The 26,491-nt window shown below is 42.2% G+C and overlaps 2 protein-coding genes across 2 annotated transcripts in view; one reads left to right on the top strand and one right to left on the bottom strand.

Moving 5' to 3' along the window:
• Positions 1-7,114, top strand: part of CCNB3 (cyclin B3) — a 63,983-nt gene extending 56,869 nt beyond the window's left edge. Inside the window, exons 7-10 of the mRNA XM_012644852.1 lie at positions 2,101-2,256; positions 3,005-3,154; positions 6,686-6,816; positions 7,045-7,114. Of these exons, the coding sequence (XP_012500306.1) occupies positions 2,101-2,256; positions 3,005-3,154; positions 6,686-6,816; positions 7,045-7,114 (507 nt within the window). The remainder of the gene's footprint in view (positions 1-2,100; positions 2,257-3,004; positions 3,155-6,685; positions 6,817-7,044) is intronic.
• Positions 7,115-21,126: 14,012 nt separating this feature from the next.
• The window catches only part of DGKK (diacylglycerol kinase, kappa), a 116,324-nt gene continuing 110,959 nt past the window's right edge, over positions 21,127-26,491 (bottom strand). Inside the window, exons 26-28 of the mRNA XM_012644854.1 lie at positions 24,549-24,659; positions 22,130-22,257; positions 21,127-21,202 (exon numbers count right to left, since the gene is read on the bottom strand). Coding sequence (XP_012500308.1) covers positions 21,127-21,202; positions 22,130-22,257; positions 24,549-24,659 — 315 coding nt within the window. The remainder of the gene's footprint in view (positions 21,203-22,129; positions 22,258-24,548; positions 24,660-26,491) is intronic.

Genomic DNA, 26,491 nt, shown 5'->3' with positions numbered 1-26,491 from the left:
TGTGTTATGTGGGCATGTGCCTAATTAAATGGGTAGTTCTTTTTAAAGCTTCTTTCTGGTCCATGATTATCTGCCTCCCCTCTTTTCTTGTTCCAACAACTCTATCCCCATCTGGTGGAGTCTTGGTCTGCTTATATAAAAAAGCATTTCCAAACTAGGGTGATGGACACATTTAAGATAAAATAGCTTGGTATAGATGGTAGTGAGTCTAAACGGTCCAGGTGAAATAGTAATTTTGAAAGTAGCAATATAAAAGCCAGTAGCTAGGTTTTTCTTCACAACCATAATCCATCTAGGTAACCTCTCTGATTCTTTCTTCCTCCCTAGGTGCTAACTGATCTTGTTGATCTTGTTCAACTTTCATTTTTCCTTCAGCTGTGCTAGTTGTATAAAACCTTAGGGTTTGGGTGCAGAGAGGTAGCAACTTTTACAAAGGAGTTCAAAGAGCTGTGGGGACTGGGGGTTTGTTTTTTGTTGGCTCCCTCCTTTCACCCACCTTGCCCCCATGGGTTCGCTGCCCCCCGCCTTGCTTGCTCTGTCCCTTCTTTCCTTCTCCTTCTCTCCTCTCCCTTCCTTCCCCTCCCTCCTTCCTCTCCCTCTGTCCCTCCTCAGATTGCTGGCCCCTTCCCTCCCTCCTGCCCTCCCTAATGTGTTCCCTCCCTAGCTCATTCCCTCCTTCCTTTCCTTCCTACCTTCCTTTCCCTGCTTGTTTGCCTCCCCTTACTACCCTCCCCACCTCACCTACTCCTTCACTGCCCCCTTACTCTGGCTGGGCCCTTTCACTTGAACCCTCCCTCCATTGCTTCATTCCCCCCCATTCCCCTGATTGCTTGCTCCCTCCCTCTTCCCTTCCTCCTCCTTTCCCTCCTTATCTCATCTGCTTACTCCCTTCCCTCCCGCCCTCCCTCCCTCATGGATCCCTTTCTCCCTGCTTGCCTACTCCCTCACTCCCTGTCTCACTAGCTTCCTCCCTCCCTCCCTCCCTGGCTTATTTACTCTCTGGGTCCTTCCCTCCCTTGCTCCTTCCGTCCCTCCACTGCTCTCTCCTTAGCTCAGTCTTTCTTTTTCTTCCTTGCTAGCTCCCTGGATTGCTCCATCTCTCCTTCCCTAGCCTATGGGACCTCTCTTACCCTCCACCTTTTGCTCCCATACTCCCTCCCTCCCTCCTTCCTTTTCTCCTTCCCTCCTTTCCTCTGGATGGCTCCCCCCTTACCCTTCTCCCTGGATCCCTACCTTTCCCTTCCTGCCTTTCCCCCTTTCTAGCCTGCTAACCCCTTCCTTCCTCTCTCACCTGATCTTTCCATTCTACTCTCCTTCCCTTAATCTTTCTCTCCTCCTCTTTCTCCATGGCCTACTTTCTCACCCATTTCTTGCTCCTCTCTTGCTCCCTCCTTTGCCTGCTTCCTCCCTTCATCTCCCACTTTCTCCCCGGATGGCTCTCCTTGTGGCTTGAAGAGACACCCTGTGCCTTAGCCACAGGGGTGTTAAGAACACAGCTGATAGTTTCCGGCCAACTGAAAGAGGAAGGGAGGGTGAAAGAGGAAGAGAGGGAAAGGGAGGGAAAGGCATTTGCACATTCTCTGCTTAGGCTCCTTCTGTGCCTATCTGCCTCAACTTCCTCTCTCTCACTACCTGGTACCTGGTGTTGCCCTCTTCGAACATCCTTACTCATTCCTTAACTGTCTAAGACACAAAGTACAGGCTCATTTTCTGTCTCTAGCTTCCCTTTCTGTGGCCTCCTTCACGCCCTCGCCCCAGAACAAGCCTTAGATTTACCATTTGTGGTTCTCAGAGGGCAGACCGCTGCTGTCAGGCCCTGTGCCTTATTATATTGCTTCTGGCACTGTATGAATCTGCCCCAGGAGGGTCCTCTCTCTGGTGGTGGTGCAGTCTGGGGACAGGCCTCTCTTTTCTTTTCTTTAGTTTTGTTTTTCTGATGAGCCACTCATATCACCCAGAAGCTGGCTCTTAGATCTACCCTGCTGTTTTATGCCGGGAAATGTGATTGCCTCCTGTCCTTCAGCCTTCCCCTCTTCCTTTCTAAGCAGAGAGGGGAGGGCTGTCTGCCTGGTTGTGACTGCATCTCCTGTCTATCTGTAGGAGCCCCGTCCACCTAGTATGGATGACTTCCTGTACGTGTGTGCTGATGTTTACTGTCGAGATGAGATGTACGCCATGGAAATCAGCATCCTGCAAGCTCTCAAATTTGACATCAACATTCCCGTGGCATATCATTTTCTGCGCAGATACGCAGTGGTAAGAATGAGGAAGCACGCCTTTACTCTGCCACTGCTGTGTCAGTCTCCTCTGCACCTGGAGCGGCGGCCTGAGCGGTGGGGAAGGGACAGCAGGGGCAGGTGGATGGCAGGCAGTCTCTGTGGCGCAGCGGGGCAAGCTGCGCACTTCCGTGCTGCGCCTGTGAGCGTTTCAGGTGCAGACAGAGTAGCGGGGGGAAGGATTCTCTGATCAGGAAAGGACACATGAGAAGTTTTGGGGGGATGCTGGCAATGTTCTCTTTCTTTGCCTGAATATTGGTTACAAGGGAGGTCACTTTACAATTATTCATTATATTATGTAAGTGTTTTATGTACTTTTCTCTTTGTGTTTTTCATAGGTTATGATCTTTTTTAAGAAAAGGGAAGGGGTTTTAGAGTAGAGAGCACCTCCTTGGGTAGAACCAGGTGCAAAATCACAGTTGGGGACTTTGGCTTTTCAAAGGATGACTCATACAGAAAGGGGAGGTGGGAGGGTACAGCAAACATACTTGATAATTTGGTTAAAAACCCTAAAGGTGGCAAATCCCACTGCCCATTTCAGAATCCCCCCTAAAGAGTCTGCTTTTACAGGTAGGGAATTTAATGTGAGTCATGGTGAGAAGACAGAGGTACATTACTCAAGCACAGAGTCATTTAGGCTTCGGCTGAGATAACTGGAGAGAGGGAGTCTTCTGCTTGGTGCCAGTTTTCTGAATTGCTTTCTGAGCCTGTCTTCTTGCTGCTTTTAGTGTATCCGTACCAGCATGAAGACCGTGACATTGTCCCGCTTCATCTGTGAGATGACCCTGCAGGAATATGACTATATCCAGGAGAGGGCTTCCAAGCTAGCCGCTGGCTCCTTCCTCCTGGCCCTCTACATGCAGAAGCTCCCACGTTGGGTAAGCACTTGCATGGGAATGGTAGGGATTTAAAAGCACAGGGTGGGCTCAGGGGAAAGGTATAAATTTGGGCCATGGGAAGCTCTCAGGGACAAAACTTCCATATGCTCACACTTATGAATTCCTCAACACCTGGACAATCTAAGGGCAAGAGTTTCTACATCAATGGTTTTAAAATATTTGATTCCATTTTTCTTACTCAAAGTACCCTTTGTTCCAAAACAAACAAACAAACAAAGCTCACCTAAAAGCCCAGTATTATAAAATAGACTGTAAAGTTATTTTGGTTGTCACAGGGGGTAGGGGTAGCCCATTTGATATCCCTGACCCTATTCCCCTCCTGACCCTTACAGTCCCGTCAGCAAAGTTTGTCCTTGAGGGAGCTCGTTGGAAAAGGATTTGGAAAGCACTGACCCTGGGCTGGGTGTGGTGGCTCATGCCTGTAATCCTAGCACTCTGGGGGGCCAAGGCAGGAGGATCCCTTGAGCTCAGGAGTTTGAGACTAGCCTCAGCAAGAGCAAGACCAGCCTGAGCAAGAGTGAGACCTCCGTCTCTACCAAAAAGTAGAAAAAAGTTAGCTGGGCGTGTCAGCGCATGCCTGTAGTTCCAGCTACTCAGGAGGCTGAGGCAGGAGGATCGCTTGAGACCAGGAGTTTGACGTTGCAGTGAGCTATGATGATGCCACCGTACTGTAGTCTGGGCAACAGAGCTGAGACCCTGTCTCAAAAAAAAAAAAAAAAAAAAAAGAAAAAGAAAAGAAAAAAAGAAAAAGAAAAGCAATGACCCAGAGAGTAGACAAGTAGACTAGAGAAAGCAGCCATCTGTGTATATAATAGGGCACTTAGAGGCACGACTATAGTGCTGGCCTCTGAAGAGGAAGGCCCCCAAAGCTTCATGCCCCAATATAAATAAAACTCAGATTTGATGTATTGTCAATTTTATGACAAGTTATGGGTAAAAGCCACTTTAGAGAACTTTGAATTCTTACTGATATGTGTAACATGTAATCCAAGTAGAAAGAGTATACATGCAAATGCAGCCCGCCTGCCCAACCACTCCTAAGCCCCTCCTACCTAGCAATCCTGGAACTACTACTGATGGGAGGAGTTCTGCATGCTCAGAAAGAATCCCTTAAGTAGTGTGTGAACTTGGACAAGTCATATTGAAATTTCTTGGAAAAGAGAAAGCATTCAATAGATGGTAGTGATGGTGAAAAAGAATAAGTAATAATGACTAGCATTTATTGAGTGCTTAGACAGTGATCTGAACACTTTATATATTAACTCATTTAATCTTCATAACAACCCTATAAGATCAGTACTGTTATTCCTATTTTACACATAAGAAATAACTTCCCATGTTTACACATCTTTTGGGAGGCGGAGCTAGGCTTTGGGAACCAGGAGTGGTGTCCATAGTCTAAACCTACTGTATAATCAGAATGGGTGTGGACATAGCTCTGGAGCTAAGGTTCTGGAGGCCTCATGCTGGGCCAGGCTTTGACCCTTGGATACTGCAGAAGTTTAGTAAGTCCTGCCAGGAACAATTGAGGGGTTTAGTGTAGCAAATTGTGTGCCAACTAGGATAGAAATATTTTGGTGTTTTAACACCTGGTGGCTAAACTAGTGTGTATCAGCTAAATGGCAGCCCTAATCTGAACCCAGGTAGTCTGGCTCCATAGTCCTCTGTGTGTTATATATACTGCCTCTCCTGTAGATAAGGAAGGCTTTGAAGAAGAGGTCACTTTTGAGCTGGGTCTTGAAAGATAAGTCAGAATTTGTGCATTCTAGGTCGAGGGAGCAATAATTAAAAAGACATGGAGCTGCTAAGGAAGGAGTGTGATGTGTTTGGGGCAGAATAAGACATCTCCTACAGATAGAGCATAGGGTACATTAATGGGAGAGATGCTAATGATGTTAATAGTGAGAGATGGGACCAGGAGGGTAGGTTGGGGTCAGATTGTGAGGGACCTTATTTGCCATGCTGAGAAACCCACTTTATACTAAAGCATTGAAAGTTTTTTAGGCAGGGCAGTGACATAATCCTGTTTGTGTGCTTTAGAAACAGTACTGGTATAGCAGTAAAGAAGGTATATTAGATAAGGGAGAATTTAAAGTTGGGAATACCAGTGAGTAGGTTATTGTAACAGTCGAGGTGAAACATTGAGGGCCTGAACTGACACAGTGGCGGTGGGACCACTTAATCTTATTTAACACACCAAATATATTGTGTTACCCCCGTGTGTTATTCCTCTGCACACCAGTGACTGCCTTTTGCCTGTGGTAGTGGTTTCCAAATAGTGTTCATAGGAGCCCTGGGTTTCCTGCAGAAATATCTTGGGGCCATGTAAAATGTAAAAGGATTCAAATTGGTGGGCTTATTAGCCCCTGCCCCCGCCACACTTCTAGGTAAGATATTTGGGCTTCCAGATAATACACTTGAAAAAAAAAAGGAGTTCAGAGAAAATAATTTAAGACATTTTTAGGAAACCACTGGTTTAGAGAATAAATCCTCTTCCTTTCTCTGCCTGTTGAGCTCCCACTTGACTTTTGCCACTCATTGCAGACATGCCCTTCTCTGTGAAGCTTTCTGTGACCCTCCTGGACAGAGTTTGTGGGTCCTGATGCTCTGTTTCTCCAGTATTCCATGCTCACTTTAATCATAGCACTTATCACACATTTTGAAACTCTATGTTTGCATGTCTGTCTCCTCCACTAGACTAGTCCTTGAGCAGGTGCCCCATTCATCTTTGTATTCGCAGCATCCTACATAGAGCTTGGCAATATTGATCCTAGCTAACATCATTTGGACTCTTACTATGTGCTAGACTCTGTTCTATGTGAGAGAGATATATATATACACACACACAAATACATACACACTCTTAATCCTATGATGTAATTACTGTAATGATATCATTTGGCAGATTGAGAAACTGAGGCCCCAAGAGGTTAAATAACTGGCTCAAGGCCATGCTGTTAGTGAAGCTAGAATTTGAACTGAAGCAATCTGCCTCCAGAACTTTTGTTCTTAAACACTGATATACTGCTTCTGCCACATAATAGGCATTCTTAAAGTTCAGTGTGAAAACGAATGTATAGAATGATAGCTGTTAGAGCCAGAGAGGAGGAACAACAGCCTTAAGTTCCTGTTGGCTATTGAGCTTGGACTTAAAGTTTGTTCTGGGGTTTTCCTGGCCATTGGATCTGAACCTGAGAGACAGTAAATTACAAAATCAGTCCTGTTCCTTAGGACTTTGGTGAATTTCAACTTACACAAACACGTGTAACCAGGGCTAATCTCTAACTGGTATGTGTGGATATAGCCATCGCAGTAGTTTGTGGCTGGAACCCATTCTTCTTGATAGTATCCTATAATTATTGGTCAATGTCTATATTATATGAGTCTTTGAAAAGTTTTGAATATCATCCCTGTCTAAACCATGGATGGGAAGTTTGGACTTCAGATAGCAGAGATGGAGAAGAGTATGCTTCCTGTAGCAGAAATCACTGTTCACACTGCTTCTTCCAGATTCCTACCCTGGAGTATTACAGTGGCTACAAGGCCTCTGAGCTTCACCCATTGGTCAGGCGGCTGAACATCCTGCTGACTGTGTGTTCTCGTGGTGGGCTCAACACTGTGTATTCCAAGTATTCTCACCCGTAAGTACCAAGCCCTGGCTGAGGTTGGGTTTATGCTCATTTATGGGGAAGCTTTAAAACACTAGGCCTAGACTAGCCTTATTTAAGACAAAAGGATTTAGACAATTTTCACCTTCTTTTCTACTCTAAGCAAGATAGGGAACCAAGGGCCCTGTGTCCTACTTGTTTTATGCAGCCTGTTTGGCTTTGGCCTATTTTACACTGAGCAGACCCCCCTTCCTTTCACAGGGTCTTCTTTGAAGTTGCCAAAGTACCGCCTGTGGACATATTGAAGCTGGAGAAGATATTGGACCGCTAATTATGAGGCTGAGGGCCTGGCATTCTGGCAGCAGTCACAGGGCCAGGCAGGCATGTTAATAGCCTATATTTATTCTGTGCTTGAATTTGTCTTTTGGTCACTTTTCTTCATCTTCCTATTTTGTTTGTCTGTTCCCAAACTGATAATGTTGTAAATATTTAAGTTGTGTTTTTTTTTAATGAAAGAGAAAAAATTGTCATATTTGAAATTTAATAAAAGAAATTAATGATCGTTAAAACGGCTCACGTCCCCTCTTTTTGCTCAGGATCCCCATGCATAACCCAGGAATTTTTTTTCTTCCTAGTAAGGGCTTTGCCCTAGGTTCTAGCTTATCCAATGTCATCTTCTGTTTGGATGGCTTCTCCTCATGGGAAGAGAAATTGAGCTAAGTGTGAACTGATAGATGGGTCTATAGAAGGAGTATTCTGGGTGGTGGTACCCAGTCCAAGGAGAAAGCCCCTACCCGACAGGCAGGCCTCACTGTTCAGAGCTGGTGCAACTGGTAGTGTAGGCTAATCCCCTTCGGTCTAATCCCAGGTTGCTTTCTTTGCTTCTTCCTAGATGATGAAAAGGTGGGGATCCAGATTTTAACCCAAATGTAGCCCTACTTTGGTAGTTAGGTGGCTTTCTAGAATCTAAATTTGAAAAAATGCTTAGAGTAATGTGCTGGAATCATCATTTTTGGCCCTTGTCTTCTGCCAAGAGAAGAAATTTCTACCTGTCAAATAAGCAAGATGTCCCACAATGCAATCATCAACCACTTGCCTGATCTTTAATTCATACTGCCTTAAGAGGTTCTGCTCTTTCTCTCTCTATCCTAACTTTAGGGGGATATTGTACTGGGACAGTTTATTTACATTGTTAGCAGAGGAGCTGAACATCCTCTATGCTACTGCCTCAGTCCTACCTCTAGGACCTCTCCGTAATCCAGCAAGTAATGTCTGCCACAGTAGGGGACTTGCAGGATTTTACTCTAGTACTGTGGCTGGCAACAGTTCTGGTTGGTCTGGGGGCCTGTGTTACCACTTGTCAAATATTTTCAATATCAATCCTAGGTTGGACATCTGTGGAGGGGACAGTCAGTGAAGAAGTTATGGGAAAATGCCTCTCCCCTTCCTTCTCCCAACTTGCTTTGACTTGGAGACCAGACATCATCAGGTTCTGTCCTATCCCATTCTACTACGTTGCAAGATGACAAAAGGGTACAGCCAGAGAGGTCCAAGCTGCTTGGCAGTGATTCTGCTGACATAGCCAACTTTGTGTAAATGTGCTAAAAGCACTGGACTGGAAGCCACTTTGCAAAATCACCAGCCTCACTAAAAAGGAGTGTCTTGAGCCACTTTTTAATTTTGGAACTTCAAATCAGGAGAAAAAATTATTAACTAGTTGAATTATTTTCCCCCTTTTGTCTAGCCCTGTTCTTTAGAGGTGCTAATGAAACCATCAATCATTTTTGTTGTTGTCATTGCAAATGCCTCAAAATTTATTTTATATTCATCACTACTTCAAAATTAAGGTAGCTATTTGAACTACATTTTGTTATTTAGTGCCTTATGAAGCACATTTATTTGTCAAGAATTTGCTTTTATATTTTGATGACTCTAGTTCATTATGACTGGCTTTCCTTATAACCTTATGTATTTTTAACAGTTTTATTAAGATATAATTCACATACCATGCAATTCACCCATTTAAAGTATGTAATTTAATGGTTTTTAGTAGATTCACAGAGGTTTGCAACCATCACCATAATCGAATTTGGAACATTTTCATCACCTCAAAAAAGAAAGCCCAAACCCACTAGCAGTCAATCTCCATCCCCTCTACCTCTGTGAGCCCTAGGCAACCACTAATTTACTTTCTATCTCTATAGATATGCCTATTCCAGACATTTCGTATAAATTAAATCAAATCATATAATGTGTTGCTCTGTTTGGCTTCTTTCACTTAGCATAATGTTTTCAAGGGTCATCTATATTGTAGTTTCTATCAGTACTTCATTTTCTGTTATTGCCGAATAATATTCCATTGTATGAATATACATACATTTTGTTTATCCAATCATAAGTTGGTGGAAATTTGGGTTATTTCTACTTTTTGGCTATCAGGAATAATTCTGTTATGAACATTCATGTGTAAGTGTTTGTGTAGACATCTGTTTTCATTTCTCTTGGGTATATACTTAAGAGTGGAATTGCTGGATCATATGTTAACTATGCTTAACCATTTGAGTAACTGTTGGGTTGTTTTCCAAAGTGGCTGCACCATTTTACATTACCATAAGCAGTGTTTGAGGGTTCTAATTTCTCTACATCCTCTCCAACACTTGTTATTATCTTTGTTTTTGATTATAGCCATCTTAGTGGGTGTGAAGTGGTATCTTATGGTGGTTTTGATTTGTACTTCCTTACAAACATATTTACCTCTGCACCTATGTCAAGTATCTTTATTTCCTGTCTTAAAGGATTGACTGACCCACCTCCTGTCCAAGGTAATTCATCTACCTTGGGATTTTTATTTATTTATTTATTTAATTTATTTCTGCATATTATGGGGGTACAAATGTTTAGATTATGTTGCCCTTGTGCCCCCTTCCCCCCCAGTCAGAGCTTCAAGTGTGTCCATCCCCCAGGTGGTGCTCATCGCACTCATTATGTATGTATATACCCATCCCCTCCTCCCCCCTCCCATCTGCCCGACACCTGATGAATGTCATTCCTATATGTGCACTTAGGTGTTGATCAGTGAAACCAATTTGATGGTGAGTACATGTGGTGCTTGTTTTTCCATTTTTGGGATACTTCACTTAGTAGAATATGTTCCAGCTCTATCCAGGAGTATACAAGTGGTGCTATATCACCATTGTTTCTTATAGCTGAATAGTACTCCATGGTATACATATACCACATTTTATTAATCCACTCATGTATTGATGGACACTTGGGTTGTTTCCACATCTTTGCAATTGTGAATTGTGCTGCTATAAACATTCGGGTGCAGGTGTCTTTTTCATAGAATGTCTTTTGTTCTTTTGGGTAGATGCCCAGTAATGGGATTGCTGGATCGAATGGTAGATCTACTTGTATCTCTTTAAGGTATCTCCATATTGCTTTCCACAGAGGTTGCACTAGTTTGCAGTCCCACCAGCAGTGTATGAGTGTTCCTGTCTCTCCACATCCATGCCAACATTTATTCTTTGAGGACTTTTTGACAAAGGCCATTCTCACTGGGGATAAGTGATATCTCTTTGTGGTTTTGATTTGCATTTCCCCGATGATTACAGATGTTGAGCACTTTTTCATATGTTTCTTGGCCATTATTCTGTCTTCTTTTGAAAAGTTTCTGTTCATGTCCTTTGCCTACTTTTTGATAGGGTTGTTTGACTTTTTCTTGTTGATTTTCCTGAGTTCTATATAGATTCTAGTTATCAGCCATTTATCAGATGTGTAGCATGCTAAAATTTTCTCCCATTCTGTAGGTTGTCTGTTTGCTCTCGTGACAGTTTCTTTGGCTGTGCAGAGGCTTTTTAATTTTATCAGGTCCCATTTATTTATTTTTGTTGTTGCCGTGATTGCTTTTCGGGTCTTCTTCATAAATTCCTTGCTTAGGCCAATGTCTAGAAGAGTTTTTCCAACATTTTCTTCTAGAATTCTTATAGTTTCACACCTTAGGTTTAAGTCTGTTACCCACCGTGAGTTGACTTTTGTGAGAGGTGAAAGATGTGGATCCTGTTTCAGTCTTCTACATGTAGCTATCCAGTTTTCCCAGCACCGTTTATTGAATAAGGATTCTTTTCCCCAGTGTATGTTTTTGTCTGCTTTGTCAAAGATTAGATGGCTATATGAGGATGGTTTTATATCTGGGTTCTCAGTTCTGTTCCACTGGTCAATGTCCCTGTTCTTGTGCCAGTACCAAGCTTTTTTCATTACTATAGCCTTGTAGTATAGTTTGAAGTTTGGTAAATTGATACCTCCCATTTTGTTTTTATTGCCTAGGATTGCTTTTGCTATATGGGGTGTTCTCTGGTTCCATATGAAGTGTAAAATTATTTTTTCTATATCTATGGAAAATGATGTTGGTATTTTAATAGGGATTGCATTGAATGTGTAGATCACTTTGGGTAGTATAGACATTTTAACAATGTTGATTCTGCTGACCCATGAGCATGGTATGGTTTTCCACCTGTTTACGTCCTCTGCTATTTCCTTCCTCAATGTTTCATAGTTCTCCCTGTAGAGGTCTTTTACCTCCTTAGTTAAATATATTCCTAGGTACTTTATTTTCTTTGTTGCTATTGTGAAGGGTATTGAGTCTTTGATTTGATTTTTGGCTTGACGGTTATTGGCGTATATGAATTCCTCTGATTTGTGTGTATTGATTTTGTATCCTGAGACTTTACTGAATTTATTTATCAATTCCAGGAGTCTCTTGGTTGATTCCTTGAGGTTTTCTAGATATAATATCATATCATCAGCATAGAGTCAGAGTTTTATCTCTTCTGCCCCCATTTGGACGCCCTGAATTCTGCTCTCTTGTCTAATTGCTGTAGCGAGGACTTCCAGCACTACGTTGAATAGAAGTGGAGATAGTGGGCAACCTTGCCTGGTTCCAGTTCTAAGTGAGAATGCTTTCAATTTTTCCCCATTCAGTATGATGTTGGCTGTGGGTTTGTCATATATGGCTTGTATCATTTTTATGTAAGCTCTGTCTATGCCTATTTTGTTAAGCGTTCTTATCATAAAAGGGTGTTGAATTTTGTCAAATGCTTTTTCTGTGTCTATTGAGAGGATCATATGGTCTTTGTTTTTGCTTCTATTTATATGGTGAATTACATTTATAAATTGGGATTTTAATCCATCAATTCTCCTCATTCTTCTCAGCCCTTTTCCTGCTTTTCCCTGCCACCATTTCCTATACTTTCATTCTCTTCCTCTTTTCTAGTCTCTTCTTCTAGTTTAAAAACATGCTCAAGACTGTCTTGCCATACCCACACAGAATGAAAAACAAAACAAAATAAAACTCTTTATCTGCTTTCCCCTCCTATCTGCTTCCAGTTCATCTCTTGTTCTTACTAAACTTCTTTAAAAAGTACATCGACTCACCATTTCTACTTACTCATGTTTCATTAAGTCCTTGACCCATTGTAATCTAGCTTTTACCCTCTAGCACTTCATTGATGTGCCTTTTGCTGAAGCCATTGGTTTTCTGGTTGGCAAATCCAGTAGATGCTTTCAGCTCTGTTTCACTGGACTCCTTTTGCTGCCTTTGACCCTGGTGTCTTTTATTCCTTCTTGGTATTCTCTAGTCTCTTGGTTTCTGGGCCACTGGATTTTTCTGGTTTTCTCATTTTTCTGACCATCCTTTCCTATCTTCTTTGTAGGCCATTTTTCTACCATCTGTCCCTCAAAAGTTGGTGTTCCCTTGGTTCCCAGCTTTGGCCCTTTGATTTATCTCTCTAGGTGATCTCAGCTACACCCATTACTTCAACTTACCACCAAGCCATTAACTTTTGAGAGTTGGTCTTCAGCCCAAACCTGTGACTTATATTTATGCTCTGTTGGCCATATTCATCTGAATGTCACATAGTTACCTCAAACTAAACATGTCCAAAGCTGAATTTTTTTCCTGATAACTTGGTTCTATCTTTTATACTCTGTATCTCCTCTATCTCGATCACCATCTACCCAGTCACCCAAACCAGACACTCGGGAGTTCATCTAGACTCTTTTCTCTCCCTAACAATCAATTATTCAATCATACTTATTTTTTTACCTTCCATCCCTAACTTTAAGCCTGGCTACTCATGTCTTAGACTTACATATTTTTATTATGGCCATGTAAGAGGGTGACCTCATTAAATCTTGCTTACTTTTATCTCCCAGATTTTTCTTGAATTGCCATTCTCATCATATTCTCTCCTACCACTACCTAGGTTTGAGATCTCATCTATTGCCTGGTTTGCTATGGTAGAATCCTAACTGCTCTCCCTATCTTCAGTCTTATTCCTTCAAATTCGCCTTCCATAAAACCACCAGAATGATTTATTTAAAATTCAATTTTAGGACTACAGTTCTGAGTAAGATGGTTAAGCATCTGCCACTCTTTGTTTCCCACTGAACACAATCATAAAACCTGGACAGAATGTATGGCACAGAGAATTCTGAAAAGTAAATCGCAGCAAGCATATTGGAGAAGAACACCAGAATTTGAAGAAGCAACAAACTGGTGTTGAGTTTCCCCACATTTTTTTCTTCTGGGATTCCCCAGGCTGAACTTAATTCAGTTAGAAACCTGAAAGAGCACTGTGGCACAGATGGAGAACTCGAGGAGAAGCTTTGGAGTTCTATTGTAGCTTGAGAAATGAGGGAGGGAATTCCTAAAGCTCAGAAAGAGGAAGGAAATCCCTATTTTTTTCTTTGTCTTTTCTCTCATACCCCAACTCCCAGGCATTCAGTGGCAGCAACAATGATAGCAATGGGAGCCTTCAGGAACTAATACTCTTGGAGGGGGGACCCGTAATCTCTATTTGATGGAGCTGTGGCCCTAAGAGAGCAGAGCCACACACTATTGCTTTTTTATCTCTCTGTCCTCCCAGTGCTTATCTGCAGATGTGGCACAATTGCAAATGTGAACAATTTCCGACCAGAGGACTGAAAGGGAAGCACCAGGAACTGAGCAATACTGGGGAAAATGTGGAGAGGTAGAAGCCCAGGAGAGTGACCCCATAAAGTGTGCTCCTAGATGTGCTCCTGGATGCATACTGTACATGTGCTGAATGTGTATACATGTTGATCAGATCCTAATTAGCATAACAATGAATTTGAGAACTGAGGTAACAGACATCCATCTACGTTCCAGACTCACCACTTAGTGGCACACACGCACATATACACCCCCCAGACAGATCTGAATAGCACTGCAAAGTCTTTGAAAACCGAACTGACTTTGGACCCTCAGCCCACAGAAGACAGATGAAAACTTTTGGTCTGAACCTAATCAGATTGACTGCTAAAGCAAAAACGTCAACATTTTCCACAGAACTTAAAAAAGACCTACAATCTTTGAATGTCATATTGAAAATGTCCAGGATATACTCCAGAATTACTAGGCATATGAAGAACCACAGACATCTCAACTCGCATGGCAAAAGACAATTGACAGACATCAATGACAAGAGGATACAGATGTTGGAATTATCTGACAAAGACTTTAAGTCAGCTACCATAAAAAACTCAAATGAACAATTGCAAACGCTCTTGGAACAAATGATAAAATACGAAGTCTCATCAGATAAATAAAAGATATAAAGAAGAACCAAATGGAAATTTTAGAATTAGAGAATATGATAACTGAATTTTTTTAAAAAACTGAATGGACTCAATAGCAGAAGAGAGATGATGGGTCAGTAAAGAGAGGAGAGAGGAAAAGGGTCAGTAAACTAGATAAATAGAAATTATGCAATGTGAGTGACAGAAAAAAGATTGAAAAAAAAAGAATATTTCCTCAGGGACTTGTGGGACAATAACAAAAGGTCTGTCAATCATGCTATTGGAGTTCTAGAAGGAGAGGAGAAAGCAATGCTGAAAAAAGTCTTTGAAGAAATAATGACTGAAAGGTTCCCAAATTTGGTGAAAGATGCCAACCTATAGATTTGAGAAAATGAGTGAACCTTAAGCAGGATAAACTAAAAGAAACCCAAAAAATAGATAAATCACAATCAAACTTCTGAAAAATAAAGACCAAAAAAATAGAAATGACGCATTATGTATTGTATAGGGGAACAATTATTTGAATGACTACAGATTTATCATCAGAAACCATGTAGACTAGAAGGAAGCAACACAGATTTTTCAAATGTTGAAAGAAAAGAATTATCAACCCAGAATTCAATATCCAGCAAAAAATATCTTTCAGGAATGAAGGTAAAACTTGAAACACAGTTTCGTATGAAAAAAACTAAGAAAATTCATAGCAAGCAGAACTGCTCTAAAAGAATTGCTGAAGGAATTTGTTCCTATAGAAATGATACCAGAAGGAAAATTGGAACATCAGGAGTGAAGGAAGAGCAACGGAAATGGTAAATATCTGGGCAAATATAATTGACTACTATTCTCTTGGGTTTTGGAAAACATGTTTGATTAAAAGCAAAAATTAATTTTCTAATGGGATTTTCAATATATGTAGATGTAATACATAAGGCAATGGTAACATAAAGGGCCCAATCTGCTGGCAAGGGTTTTACATTGCAATTGAAGTGTCAAAATATTGATTCTAAGTAGACTGTGAAAAGTATATATTTTAATCCCTAGAGAAACCACTAAAAAAATTATATAGAGAGATGTCAAAGCCACAATAGATAGATTAAAATAGGATAGTAAAAAAATCATCTGAAAGAAGACAGGAAAAGGAGAACAGAGAAGTAAAAAAAAAAGGGGCCAAACAGAAAATAAATAATAAAGTGGCAAACCTAAATCCAGTCTCATCAATAATTACATTAACATGCCAGTGAAAGATATTATCAAAATGGATTTAAAAAGCATGACTCAACCATATGTTGCCAACAGAAACTCCAAATGTGGTGATATAGATAGGTTAAAAGTAAAAGACTGAAAACAGATACCATTGAAATCTAATCAAAAGAAGTCTGGAGTGGCTGTATGAACACCAGACAAAGTTGACTTTGGAGCAAAAAAAATGTCAGTCATAAAGAGGGACATTACATATTGATAAAAGTGTCAATTCATCAATAAGACATAATTCTAAATGTTTGCTTCTAATAAGAGGTCAAAATACAAGAAGCAAAATTGATAAAAGTGAATGAAGAAATGAAAAATCCATAATTATAGTTCCAGCAATTGATGGAAGCTAGCAGACAGAAAATCAGAAAGGATATTGAAGAAATGAACAACACAATCAGCCAACTGAATACAACTGACATAGAATGCTCCACTAAACAACAGCAGAATACACATTCTTCTCAAGTGCACGTGGAACATTCACCAAGATAGACCATATCCTAGGTCATAAATCTTAACTGATGAAAAAGAATTGAAATCATACAGACTGTGTTCTCTGACCACAGTGGAATTAAATTAATAATCAATAACAATAGTAAAATCTCCAAATACTTAGAAATAATATCCTTGTAGATAATCTATGGATCAAAGAAACTGGAAATCACCTCAAAGGTCCTTCCATGGGTGAATGGACAAAGAAACTGGTGGATGCATGTGATGGGAATACTATTTGGCAATAATAAAGGAACAAACTATTGGTTTGCATGACAATGTGAAAGAATATAAAAGATGTTATACTGAATTAAAGAAATCTGTCTCAAAAGGTTACATATTCTATGACATTTTTGAAAGGACAAAGCTGTGGTGATGAAAACAGATCAGTGGTTAGGGGTAGGGTTAAGGCATGACTGTAAAGGAATACTATGAAGGAGATTTATGGGGCAGTGGAGACTGTTCTGTATCCTGATAGTGGTGGTGGTTACATGAATCTCTACATGTGTTAAAATTCACTGAACTCTACACCAAAAGAAAAGGGCAATTTTATTGTATGATAATTTAAAAAATCGACTTAAAAATTTAAATTCTTAAAAAAAAAAGATGGTGCTTCACTAGCCTATGGGATGCAGTGCAAACTGATTAACATGGGTTACAGGGCCAATCCTGGTGGTAGTTCCTCAATAACAGGGCTGTTTCCCCTCATAAAGTCTAAGAATGTAGTTTTTATCAGGGTAGACTGAAAGACTGGTCCTGAAGATCACAAAAGTGTTGTCTCTAAATGAGACAGTTTTTAGTATTAGAAAGTCAAGGATTTAGAAGAGCTGAGTTCTCACTCTAGCGTAGCATGTTGTGAAATCCTGGTCTAGTACAGCCTCAGTTGCCTGCCTATTAAATGTGACTAAGAACTGGCTCCCCTGGGATCACTATTAATATGGCAGAAATTAAGCCATTTTTGATGCCTGGCCTAAGTGATTTTGCATCTGCACAGATATTCCTTCCCACTTCAAACCCTTCTGGTGGAGATGAAGGGGTGTGTGATGTACATATTAGGGGAACAGATTGCATTGTCAAAAGATTTTCAAGGTGCTTTATGCATCTGTTTAGCAGTCTGGGCTGTCCTCCTCCATCCCACTTCACCTCTCCAGTAGCTAAGTCATTTCACTGAGATCTGTATCCTACAGGGAATTGGCTTCTAGAATAATTACAGTGGCAAGTATTAATATTTCCCCACAGGATCGTCCTGACTCACAGCTAGGTTTTAGAACTCTTTGTGGCAGCCCTTTTAGTGTTATGATCAACCCTGCTAGATGTTCTTGGCTTGTGCTGCTGCTGTCCTCCCTCCCCTGACATCCCAACCTGCATGTGCTTGTTTAGAGCTTGGAGGACCATCAAAGTTCACCCCAAGCTCACCTCCCCCATCTCCACCACCATTAAGCTCCCCCCATGCTAAGGTAAATGATGAGGCAATGGTGTTGATTATGTTTATCCATTTATTAAAATATTTTAAGAGGCAATACTTTATTAACTTTGAGGACTGGTGTTCCATTTTTTGGGGGGAAGAGGAATAGGCACACTTCGTGGACCTTTTCTTCCTGCTTTTTCCTGTTACCCCATGGCTATCCCAGCTTCCTCCCCCAACCAGCCCCTGGCCCTGCTACTTATTTGCAAGGGCCTCTGAGGAAACAAAAATCACAGAACAGAAAACAACAATGGATTACAGATTAGCAGACAAATGTAATTCTACAAATCATATAGCCAATCAAGGTCCCTTATAGGATGGAATGGTGCTAATGGTTTGGTTGCTTTGCTATTAGTTTCTACCTCTTGTGAAACTAAAATTCTTCCACTTGTGTCCTGAGGGAAGGTGATGTTGACTTGAATGGCTTCTTCTGGCCAACCTTTAATTTATTAAGTTGCAAATCTCTTTCTTACTCTTCCCCTGCCCTGTTGGACACAGCACAGGACCTTTGTGGAGAGGGGACTGATAGCTGTTGACCTCCAGTGGTATTGACACCAGAAGCAGTTGGTGGCAGTTGGCCAGGGATTGCTCATTCAGTTGATTCTTCAGAAACTGCTACCAAAAATTCAACCAAACCCCAGAGCTTTGGCCCTTAATGGTGCCTGAACATAATTGAGATGAATATTTGGTGTCTGGTTGTGTCTGGTCCTACCACCCAAGCAATTATAGTACTGCAAGTAGTTAACAATGAAGTCCTGAAAGGAGGTTATGCTTCCAGAGGCTAAGGCAACTCCCTTGAGAGGAGGGACCACTTCTTGCTTTGTTTCCAAGTGAGCACATGCAAGAACAGGTGCTTGGCAAGCTGTCTTCCTTTTTGGGAAGCTACTGGTAACTTAGCAATCTAGGAGGTAACTGAGCCATTTAGCAAGTCACATCTCCTCGGCCTTGCTGTGTATCAACTCCGCGTCATGAGCTGACTCTAGCCCCAAATCCTAGTGATTTCGTTCAATATCATTCTGACTCAGAGTTAGAGGACAGGGTGGGTGGAAGGGGATCCAGATGGTACAACAGAGCAACAGCAGCATTACAGTGTACAAAGACCTATAGCACTGCAGCAAAGTAAGCACAAGAGATGGAGTCCTATTACAGTTTACTATCATCACTGATAAAAATAATTATAAGACACAGCCCTGCTTGGTCACTAACAAGATAAAGCTATCCTTTCCCAGGACTTCCTTCTGTTTCCTTAAATTTTCTCATTTAGAAATTTTCCCTTGTGTAAAAGGCTCTTCTGAGGAAAATGCAACTTGATTCCCAACTCTGTTGAGTGTGTGTGCAGGCGTTAATGTGTACAACCATGGAGGAGACAAGTCAGGCTGCAATGTGACCTTGCTGATTTGATTTAATACCTCCTTCCTAGGAAGAAAGAATGATGCAGAGAAAGCCAAAGACACAGCAACATCACACTCCCCACTCAAATACATATAATAAGTTAATACATTTGAATGCTTTAATAAGTTTTAAATGCATTCTGTCAGCTTTTTCCATTGACTTTCTTCTCTAGTTGTAGAGCTAGGACTTTTTTGTTTGTTTGGCATGGCAATCAGACATTTGGGGACTATCCCCTTGTTAGTATTTTTCTCCTCACCCCTGCAGAGGTGGAACACAGGTGGCTGGTTTAAGTAGGTTAGGCTGGTGTAGTTCTAGAGTTGAGAACCAGTGCTTGAAGTCTGGATTGTGCACCTCGATGAACCAACCATTGTACTGAGTCAGGTAATTGAGCACGCTAAGTTTGTTTGAGAAGTGGGGAGAGGCCAGTTTTCTCTTGACAAGCGGGAAGGGACACTTACCCAAAGGTATGAGTTGAAGGTGGGATGGGGACGCAAGGCAAACCAGAGAGAACCTCTCTGGGCACCAGGGTTTGATTAAATTTACCTGACTGGGAGCAGGCATTAAAACAAATCAAATTGGGATTTGGAGCAATTTAGGCCTACTTTGTTTTCATGAGAAATTTGGAAGAAGAACCATGGGGAAGCAGAGGCTTTCAGCCTCTATTTCTCTAGGCCTGTGTTTTTTTCTGGTCACTCTGAGTGCCCCCCTGTACTCAAGGGAATGGGGCCAGATGGGAGATTTGTAGTTGATTTGCGGACTGACCCAACAGCCTGTTCGGAAGATGCAGGCCAAGATGGAGCTTGTGGGGAAGGGCCTAGGCTGTGACTTGATTGTCAGGCAGTCCCTAGCTCAGGCATCTAAATCACAGAGCTCAAGGCCTGGTTGCTCCATATAGTCTTTTTACTGGGGGAAGGGAACAGCACAGGTCAGGGTAGTTGCTGATGTAGAGTCTTGGACAAATAGAGCAAAAAGGCAGCATGCCAGCTTAGCCCCCTTCTCTAGGGCATTGGTGTTTTTGTTCCCCTTTTGTGGCCTGGCTCAGAACTTTAAGGGGGCGTCAGAATCAGCTGGGCTATCGGTAGATCCCAGCCACCTCTAAGACGCTGAAAATGCACCAAAAGATTAGAAGCTCCACCAAGAACTAGGGCAGTTGGTAGAGGTGTACGTGTGTGTAGGGTAATGGGGGGTGGGGACGGATTCCTGGGTTAGCACAATAAATTATAGGATCACTTAGAGGTCGAGTTGTATTTTCAGTTCTTGAAAAAATATATATATATATATATATACACACACACACACATATATACACATCTTTGTCTCTATACATAATCTATACTGCAGCACAGCGGCAAAACATTTAGTTAAAAATCCAGTGAGAATGCAGGCAAAGACTCCATGGAGGCATGCAGGCTAGAATCAAGGCAGTAGGAAGGGAGCCCGTATGGTTGCCAGAAGGGGTGAGTTCCAACCAATGGGCCCACCCAGCCACCAGAGCACCACCTGGACATGTGCAAAGACATACGTGCACACATGGAAAAACACAAAGGGTTTGCAGAGAGCAGTTACCAAGTACATAAGAAAAGATTTCACATGGTCATTTTTAACAGGCAAATGGACAAGCTCCCAGGATCTAGTTCTCATTTTAATGAGCCAACCAGAAGAAATCTGAAGTTGCAAGTTGCAGTTGGCAGGGATTGGGGGAGACACACAACCAAGCCTGGGTGTCCTGCCCCCTCTCTTCGTCTCCCTGAGTCTTTCATTGCTTAGCATTAACAGTTTCTCTGCCAGTTAGAGAAAACCATTTCCAAACTCCCTGAAGTGGTGAACTCCCTTGAATCCTTTATAGATCCCAGGCCATCCATAAAGAGCTTATCCCAATAAATACTGTAGTTGCTCAAGATGTACAAAAGGAAGGAGAACTGAACAAGACAACTCGGAACAAGACTCTTTGGCCAATGAGAAAATGTAAACCTCTAAGGAGACCTGGTTGAGTCCAGGAAAAATGTATTAGTATAAAGAATTGGAGGGTCTTTCTTGGTGGTGCTCATGTTTGTTCTGAAATGATTTAGTCTAGCCTGTATTGAGGTTTTGAGAGTTTTTTAGTGGAATTCTAAATGTTGTGAGTTCTCCTTCCAAGCTTTCAAGGGCTATAATTGAGATCTTGATGGTGTTGGAGGATCATCGTCTTTTGCTTCATCTTCACGATTTCTGTGGTGCCACAAACTGCCTTCAGAGAAAAAGCAAGTAGAGAAATAATGAGGTTAGCACATTGCCAATTGCTCAAATATGTGAACCCCAAAGAGAGCAAAGAGTCTGTTAGGAGACAGACTGGTTTGTTCCTATTGTACCAACCATCCTGGAATCATCAGAGAAAACCAGCTGATCCTACGTGAGCCAAAGACAAATAGGATGAATTCTCAGAACCTCATAATCTGTGGAACAGCTATCAACTCCATCTGAATCTTCAGAAACACTCTCAGAACACTATGGTCTCTTAGGGAATCAAACCAGTTAGACCATACCTGAGAAAATACAGCTTGGTCCAAGAGATTCTCTCCTGGCATCTGTGCAAATTCTTAGTTCCTCAAAAACAAACTGCTACCCTCTGTCCCTTTTTTCCCATGATCACTATTGCTATATCTCTCAACCTTCCAGGTTGTCTAGGCCCCAAATCTAGGCAAGACCATGGACATCAGAATTGACACAACTGGCAACTCTAAAAGAACCTTCTTTTGAATCCCACTGATATAATGCTTAGGACAGATTCTGAGGCAGGAAAGGATGGAACTAAAATTCAAACAGTGAAACATATAGAAATTTTGCATTTCTGGGGACTGACTGTAACAGATAGGGACAAAAGTGTTTAGATAGGTCATGGATCCTCTTCCTGACCCTTAGGAATAGGTCAAGCGAAAAAAAAAAAAATCACTGCCTGTTTGCATTTTTCTTTTCAGTTGTATACATCATGGAGACCACACAGGTTCTCCCCCATCAGTGCCCATATCACTTTCTAGCTTGGCATTAGCTAAGGCCGGCCTCCCCCTCCATCATAGTCATGCCTGTGAACATTTCTAATGAGGGCTTCCGGTCCCTGGGTAGTAGCCAGGCTTCTGGGGAAGTCTTCATGACCCCTACGCCTGTGAGGAAGACTTACCGATAAAACCCTGGACTCCTTGGCTTGATTTAGGCTTATCTTCCTCTTCTAGCTTCTTCTTCCCCAATTTGGGGAACTTAATTTTCAACCTGAGGCTTCTACTGTCTGTGTCTGAAGATTTTTCCTGGGAAACCACAGCAAGACGAAGGTCAAAATGTTAGTTGCCTAACATTCAGAAATAATTCCCAGAGGCCTGCCAAGGTGGTGAACAAGGATGGCTGCAGAAAGAAGGCAGATCTGCTCTCTATCCCGGTAGTCACTGGTCACATACCCTACGAAAGCAATTGATCTTTACCAAGAGCCTACTTAGGCCAGGTGACTTGCTAGCATTAAGAAATTCTCATGTCATATAAGCCTCAAGACAACCTTGCAAAGTGGCTATTATCATACCTATATGAGAAATGAGGGAGCAGAAGCTCAGAGAGGTTAAATATTTCACCTGAAGTCATGTGGCTAGGGATTAGAAAGGTGAAATTGCTAGGGTCACTACTAGCTCATATGGCTCTGCATGAATTAGAAAAAAGCATCCCTTCCTTCAGACATGTAGTTTGGAGAGCTCCTACTCACCCCCTTGGCCCAGTACCTTCCTGTAGGGAAGGCCCTGCCTCCCAGGCCACATGCTTCCCTGTCTGGAATGCAAAGAGTTTCTCTAAACATAGCTCTTAATTATAAATGTGGGATGTGGGTTCTCTGCTGTGCGGACCATGCAGGCTCTGTAATTCCAGCTTGGCCTCCCAGTTTCTTACTCCTGTCAAAGTATGCTCGTTTTACTACTGGACTCAATAAAACATAATTTTGAGGTTAACTTTGGTACCAGAAAATCCAGCCAAACACATTTCAAGAAGCTTTAGGATCATCTTCCTCTTAGGATTATTTATGTATCTGATCCCCTCCATCAGAAGAGTATAAACCCGTCCTCCTCCTCTTCCTGTTCTTCCCCTGGTTCTGTTCCTGGCTATGTACACTAGCCTTTAGAATTACAGTTTAGAAGCAACCTCAGAGAAGGGCTCAGGACTTTCCCCTCAGCCAAAGCCTTGGAAAGCCCAGTGAATAATTGACTCTCATTCTGCTTTTCCCCACTAGAGTGGATCTGAATCTTCTGTGGCCTTAAGGTGGCAAGTTTGGTGTCAAGTGAATGAGCAACATCTTCCTGGATTTCTTTCAATCCACTCTGCCCTTCTTTAGAGCCTCGCTTCTTCATCTCTATGGAAATACTGGAGCTCAGAAAAGAGATTTTGGCCCAGGCCAGGCAGATTCACATATCAAGTGGGCCCTGAGAGCATGGACTGTGTCTGTCTCATTTCTCTCAATATCCAGCCCATTTGCCTAGCTCAGGAGCTTGGTGAGAGAGCTGAACTGGGCAATAATGGAAGGGGGTGCAATAAGAGTTTGCTTCCTTTTCTGCCTAACAGTATATTTTCCTTCCCCAGAGGGCTGCAGAGGGCCTTGGGAAGTGCTTGGGTCATCCGCAAAGGCACATGAGAAAGTTGTTCAATCCTTTAAGACCTCAGTTTGTATGTGGCTTTTTCTCTGAAAGGGTAGCCTGATTGTTGCATTAGTCCAAATATGCCTGTATGCTTGCTCACATGCATATAACTGGTTAGTGAAGCCAGAAAACAGGTATGATGAGTAGGGGGTCCAGAGATTCCAACAGGTTGAAATGAGCGATTCTATGGTGGGGAATTTTCAAGAAAAAAAACCCTGTCAGACCATAAAGGGAGTAATTTACCTAGTGATAGGTGGACATCACTTTGAGTCATTTGACTTATGAAATGGAACTATTTTTCAATTTTAGGAAAACAGAGTTGTTCAAAAATGACAGCATCCATACAGCTATATTGTAGCCACTGCTGCCATGCTTGATTTTCTTTTAAACCACATACTTGGTTGGTAGGGGGAGGCACTAAGAGAGCCTACTAACCTCCCAGAGGGGAAGAGACAGGAAACAACAGGGAGAGGTACTATTTGGAAGATTTAACCACCAGTACAGCCTGGGTACCAGCCATTTAGAACCAATGTTGGTTGTAAACAACTGGTATGGCCATACTGGTATGACCAGATAAAGTTCAGTCCTGGTAGCAGGTACTGAACAGGGAGGGGGAATTTATAGCCAAGAGAACAACACGGAAAAAAACTATCTTGCTTATTCTTTCTTGACCATATCTTGCTACAGAGTGGGTCTTCTTTCTAGTCATTTTCCCATGGTCACCTAATTTTTCAGTGTGTTTTCTGTCTTGTCCTGTCAACCTATGTTGAGGAGATAGGGGAAGGGAGGAAACTCCATTAAGCTGCAGCTGAAAGCCACCACCAGATCCCTCTTCTATATCAGTCACTGTGTCCTGGCCCACACTGGAAGGTAAGGCACTAAGAAAGAATCTTGTTTCCCCTTTATTTCCCAATCCCCAGCTCACACACCTCTGGAACAAGGATTGGATTCATCCAGTAGATCTCAGATAGCTTTTCAAACTCCTTATTGATGGCATCCAGGGTGGTTTGTAGTGTGGCCTCATCCTTTGCATTTCTTAGCTGGTACAGACAGGAAAAAGAGAGAGTGTCAATGTCTAGCACCTTTGTAGACTCTTGCCCTCATCCCCTACTCCCAGTCTCTGCTAGTGACCAAGAGATCACAGGGTGCCAACTTGTATTTCCTTTGGCCCATAGGCAGCTCTTTTCTTTCTCAACAGGGAGATCCAGAAAACAACCAGATAGTGGGGCTCTCCTTGGGGCTGGGCACGCTCACAGTTTGGCAAGCAGAGAGGCCTTCTGACTAGTGTCAATTAACATTGAGCTCTACCCCTACAGCTTAGGGTCCAGGACAAGGGTCATACTCTTGACCTCAAATCCCTGGAGATATCCCAGTGTACCCCTAAATAACAGCTACCAAGTTTTAAGCACATATGTATGCCATGCACTGTGCATACATAATTTCATTCAGTCTTCCCAATAACCTTACAATACTTTACAAGGCATTGTTGTTCTCATTCCACAGGTGAGAAAACAGACTCAAAGAAGTTTAGTGCTCAAGATCACATAGCTAGACAAAACCCAGATCTGTTTCACTCTATAGCCTGCCATCTATACAACACTGTCCCAGAAAGAACGCGTGGGGAGGCCAGATTCTGGGGAGAATATTTATTACACACACACTGTAATTTAAAGGCTGTTTTGTGAAGCAAGGAGAGAGCTAGAGAGAGACTGGCTCAACTTTTCCCTTCCTGGAAAAGTGGGTCTTGCCTCCCCAGGCTGTGCTTTAGTCCCTCGCTACTCACTCTTAGTAATTAAGCAAAAAGTTCCAGACAGCTTCCGTTACAGGTTCAGGAAACAAAGCTTAAGTGTTCCCTAGTAACCCTTAGCACCCACCAGATGAACTCTGTACAGTCCGTGGGAGACTTAAAATGGATTCTTTTGGGACCATCTCCAACTCAGAAGAACCAAATTAGAGATGAGGAACACAGGTGAAATAGTTCATGTTCCAGTAAGTAGTGAGCTGAGAGAACAGATGCATGCTGAGGCCACCTAACCTGGCCTCATCTCTCCCTCCTGGCATGAGCTCTATTTTCAGTCTGGCACCTATGTGGCTTCTTGCTGTGCATGGGCACTTGCTGTTCCAGCCATAGGTTAAGCCTTGCTGGCTGTCACAAATGGGTGGCAGATGAATGGGAGGGGGTGGGGTGTGAGGTTATGGTCAGTCAAGATGGGATATTGAGGGAGAAACAAGTTAGTGCTGACAAATCTCTTTTCTTCACCATTAATGATTCAGGACAACACAGAGTGTCCCAGATGCACGGGACATATGTATGCCAAATAAGGGAAGCGGGAGTTACTGAGTGGAATTCACTTCATCATAAATCTACATCCCTTTGCTAACACTGAGCATCTTACTGCTTTCCTTCTTCAAGAGGAAGAATAACAACCGAATGAAACAAGCATTATTTCCATCCCACCTCTGTGACAGCCTTTCTGGGGATACATGGTCATTCTTAGCTGCTGTCTGCCTCCTGGCCTCATCTGGATGTGTGTATATGTTGGGGGGTCCTCACCAGGTCCTATGGGGTGGGAGCTTTCTCAAGTGTGGTATGTGTTCAAGCTGGGTTGTTGGCTGGCACAAACCAATTTTCAGGCCACAGGCCTCAAGAAAGGCTGAGTGTTCTTTTTTTGTTGTCTCCTTTCCTGGCTTTGGTATCAAGGTGATATTGGCTTCGTAGAATGAGTTTGTATGGTACCAGAAAAGACCTCGTATAGCCAAAGCAATTCTAAGTAAAAAGAACAAACTGAGAGGTATCAGTTTACCTGACTTTAAGCTGTACTACCAGGCTGTAGTGATTAAAACAGCTTGGTACTGGCACAAAAATAGAGAC

The sequence above is a fragment of the Propithecus coquereli genome, unplaced genomic scaffold (genome assembly GCF_000956105.1).
Source record: "Propithecus coquereli isolate 6110/MARCELLA unplaced genomic scaffold, Pcoq_1.0 Scaffold221, whole genome shotgun sequence".
Classification (NCBI taxonomy): domain Eukaryota; kingdom Metazoa; phylum Chordata; class Mammalia; order Primates; family Indriidae; genus Propithecus; species Propithecus coquereli.
This window is presented reverse-complemented; position numbering and strand designations above follow the sequence as displayed.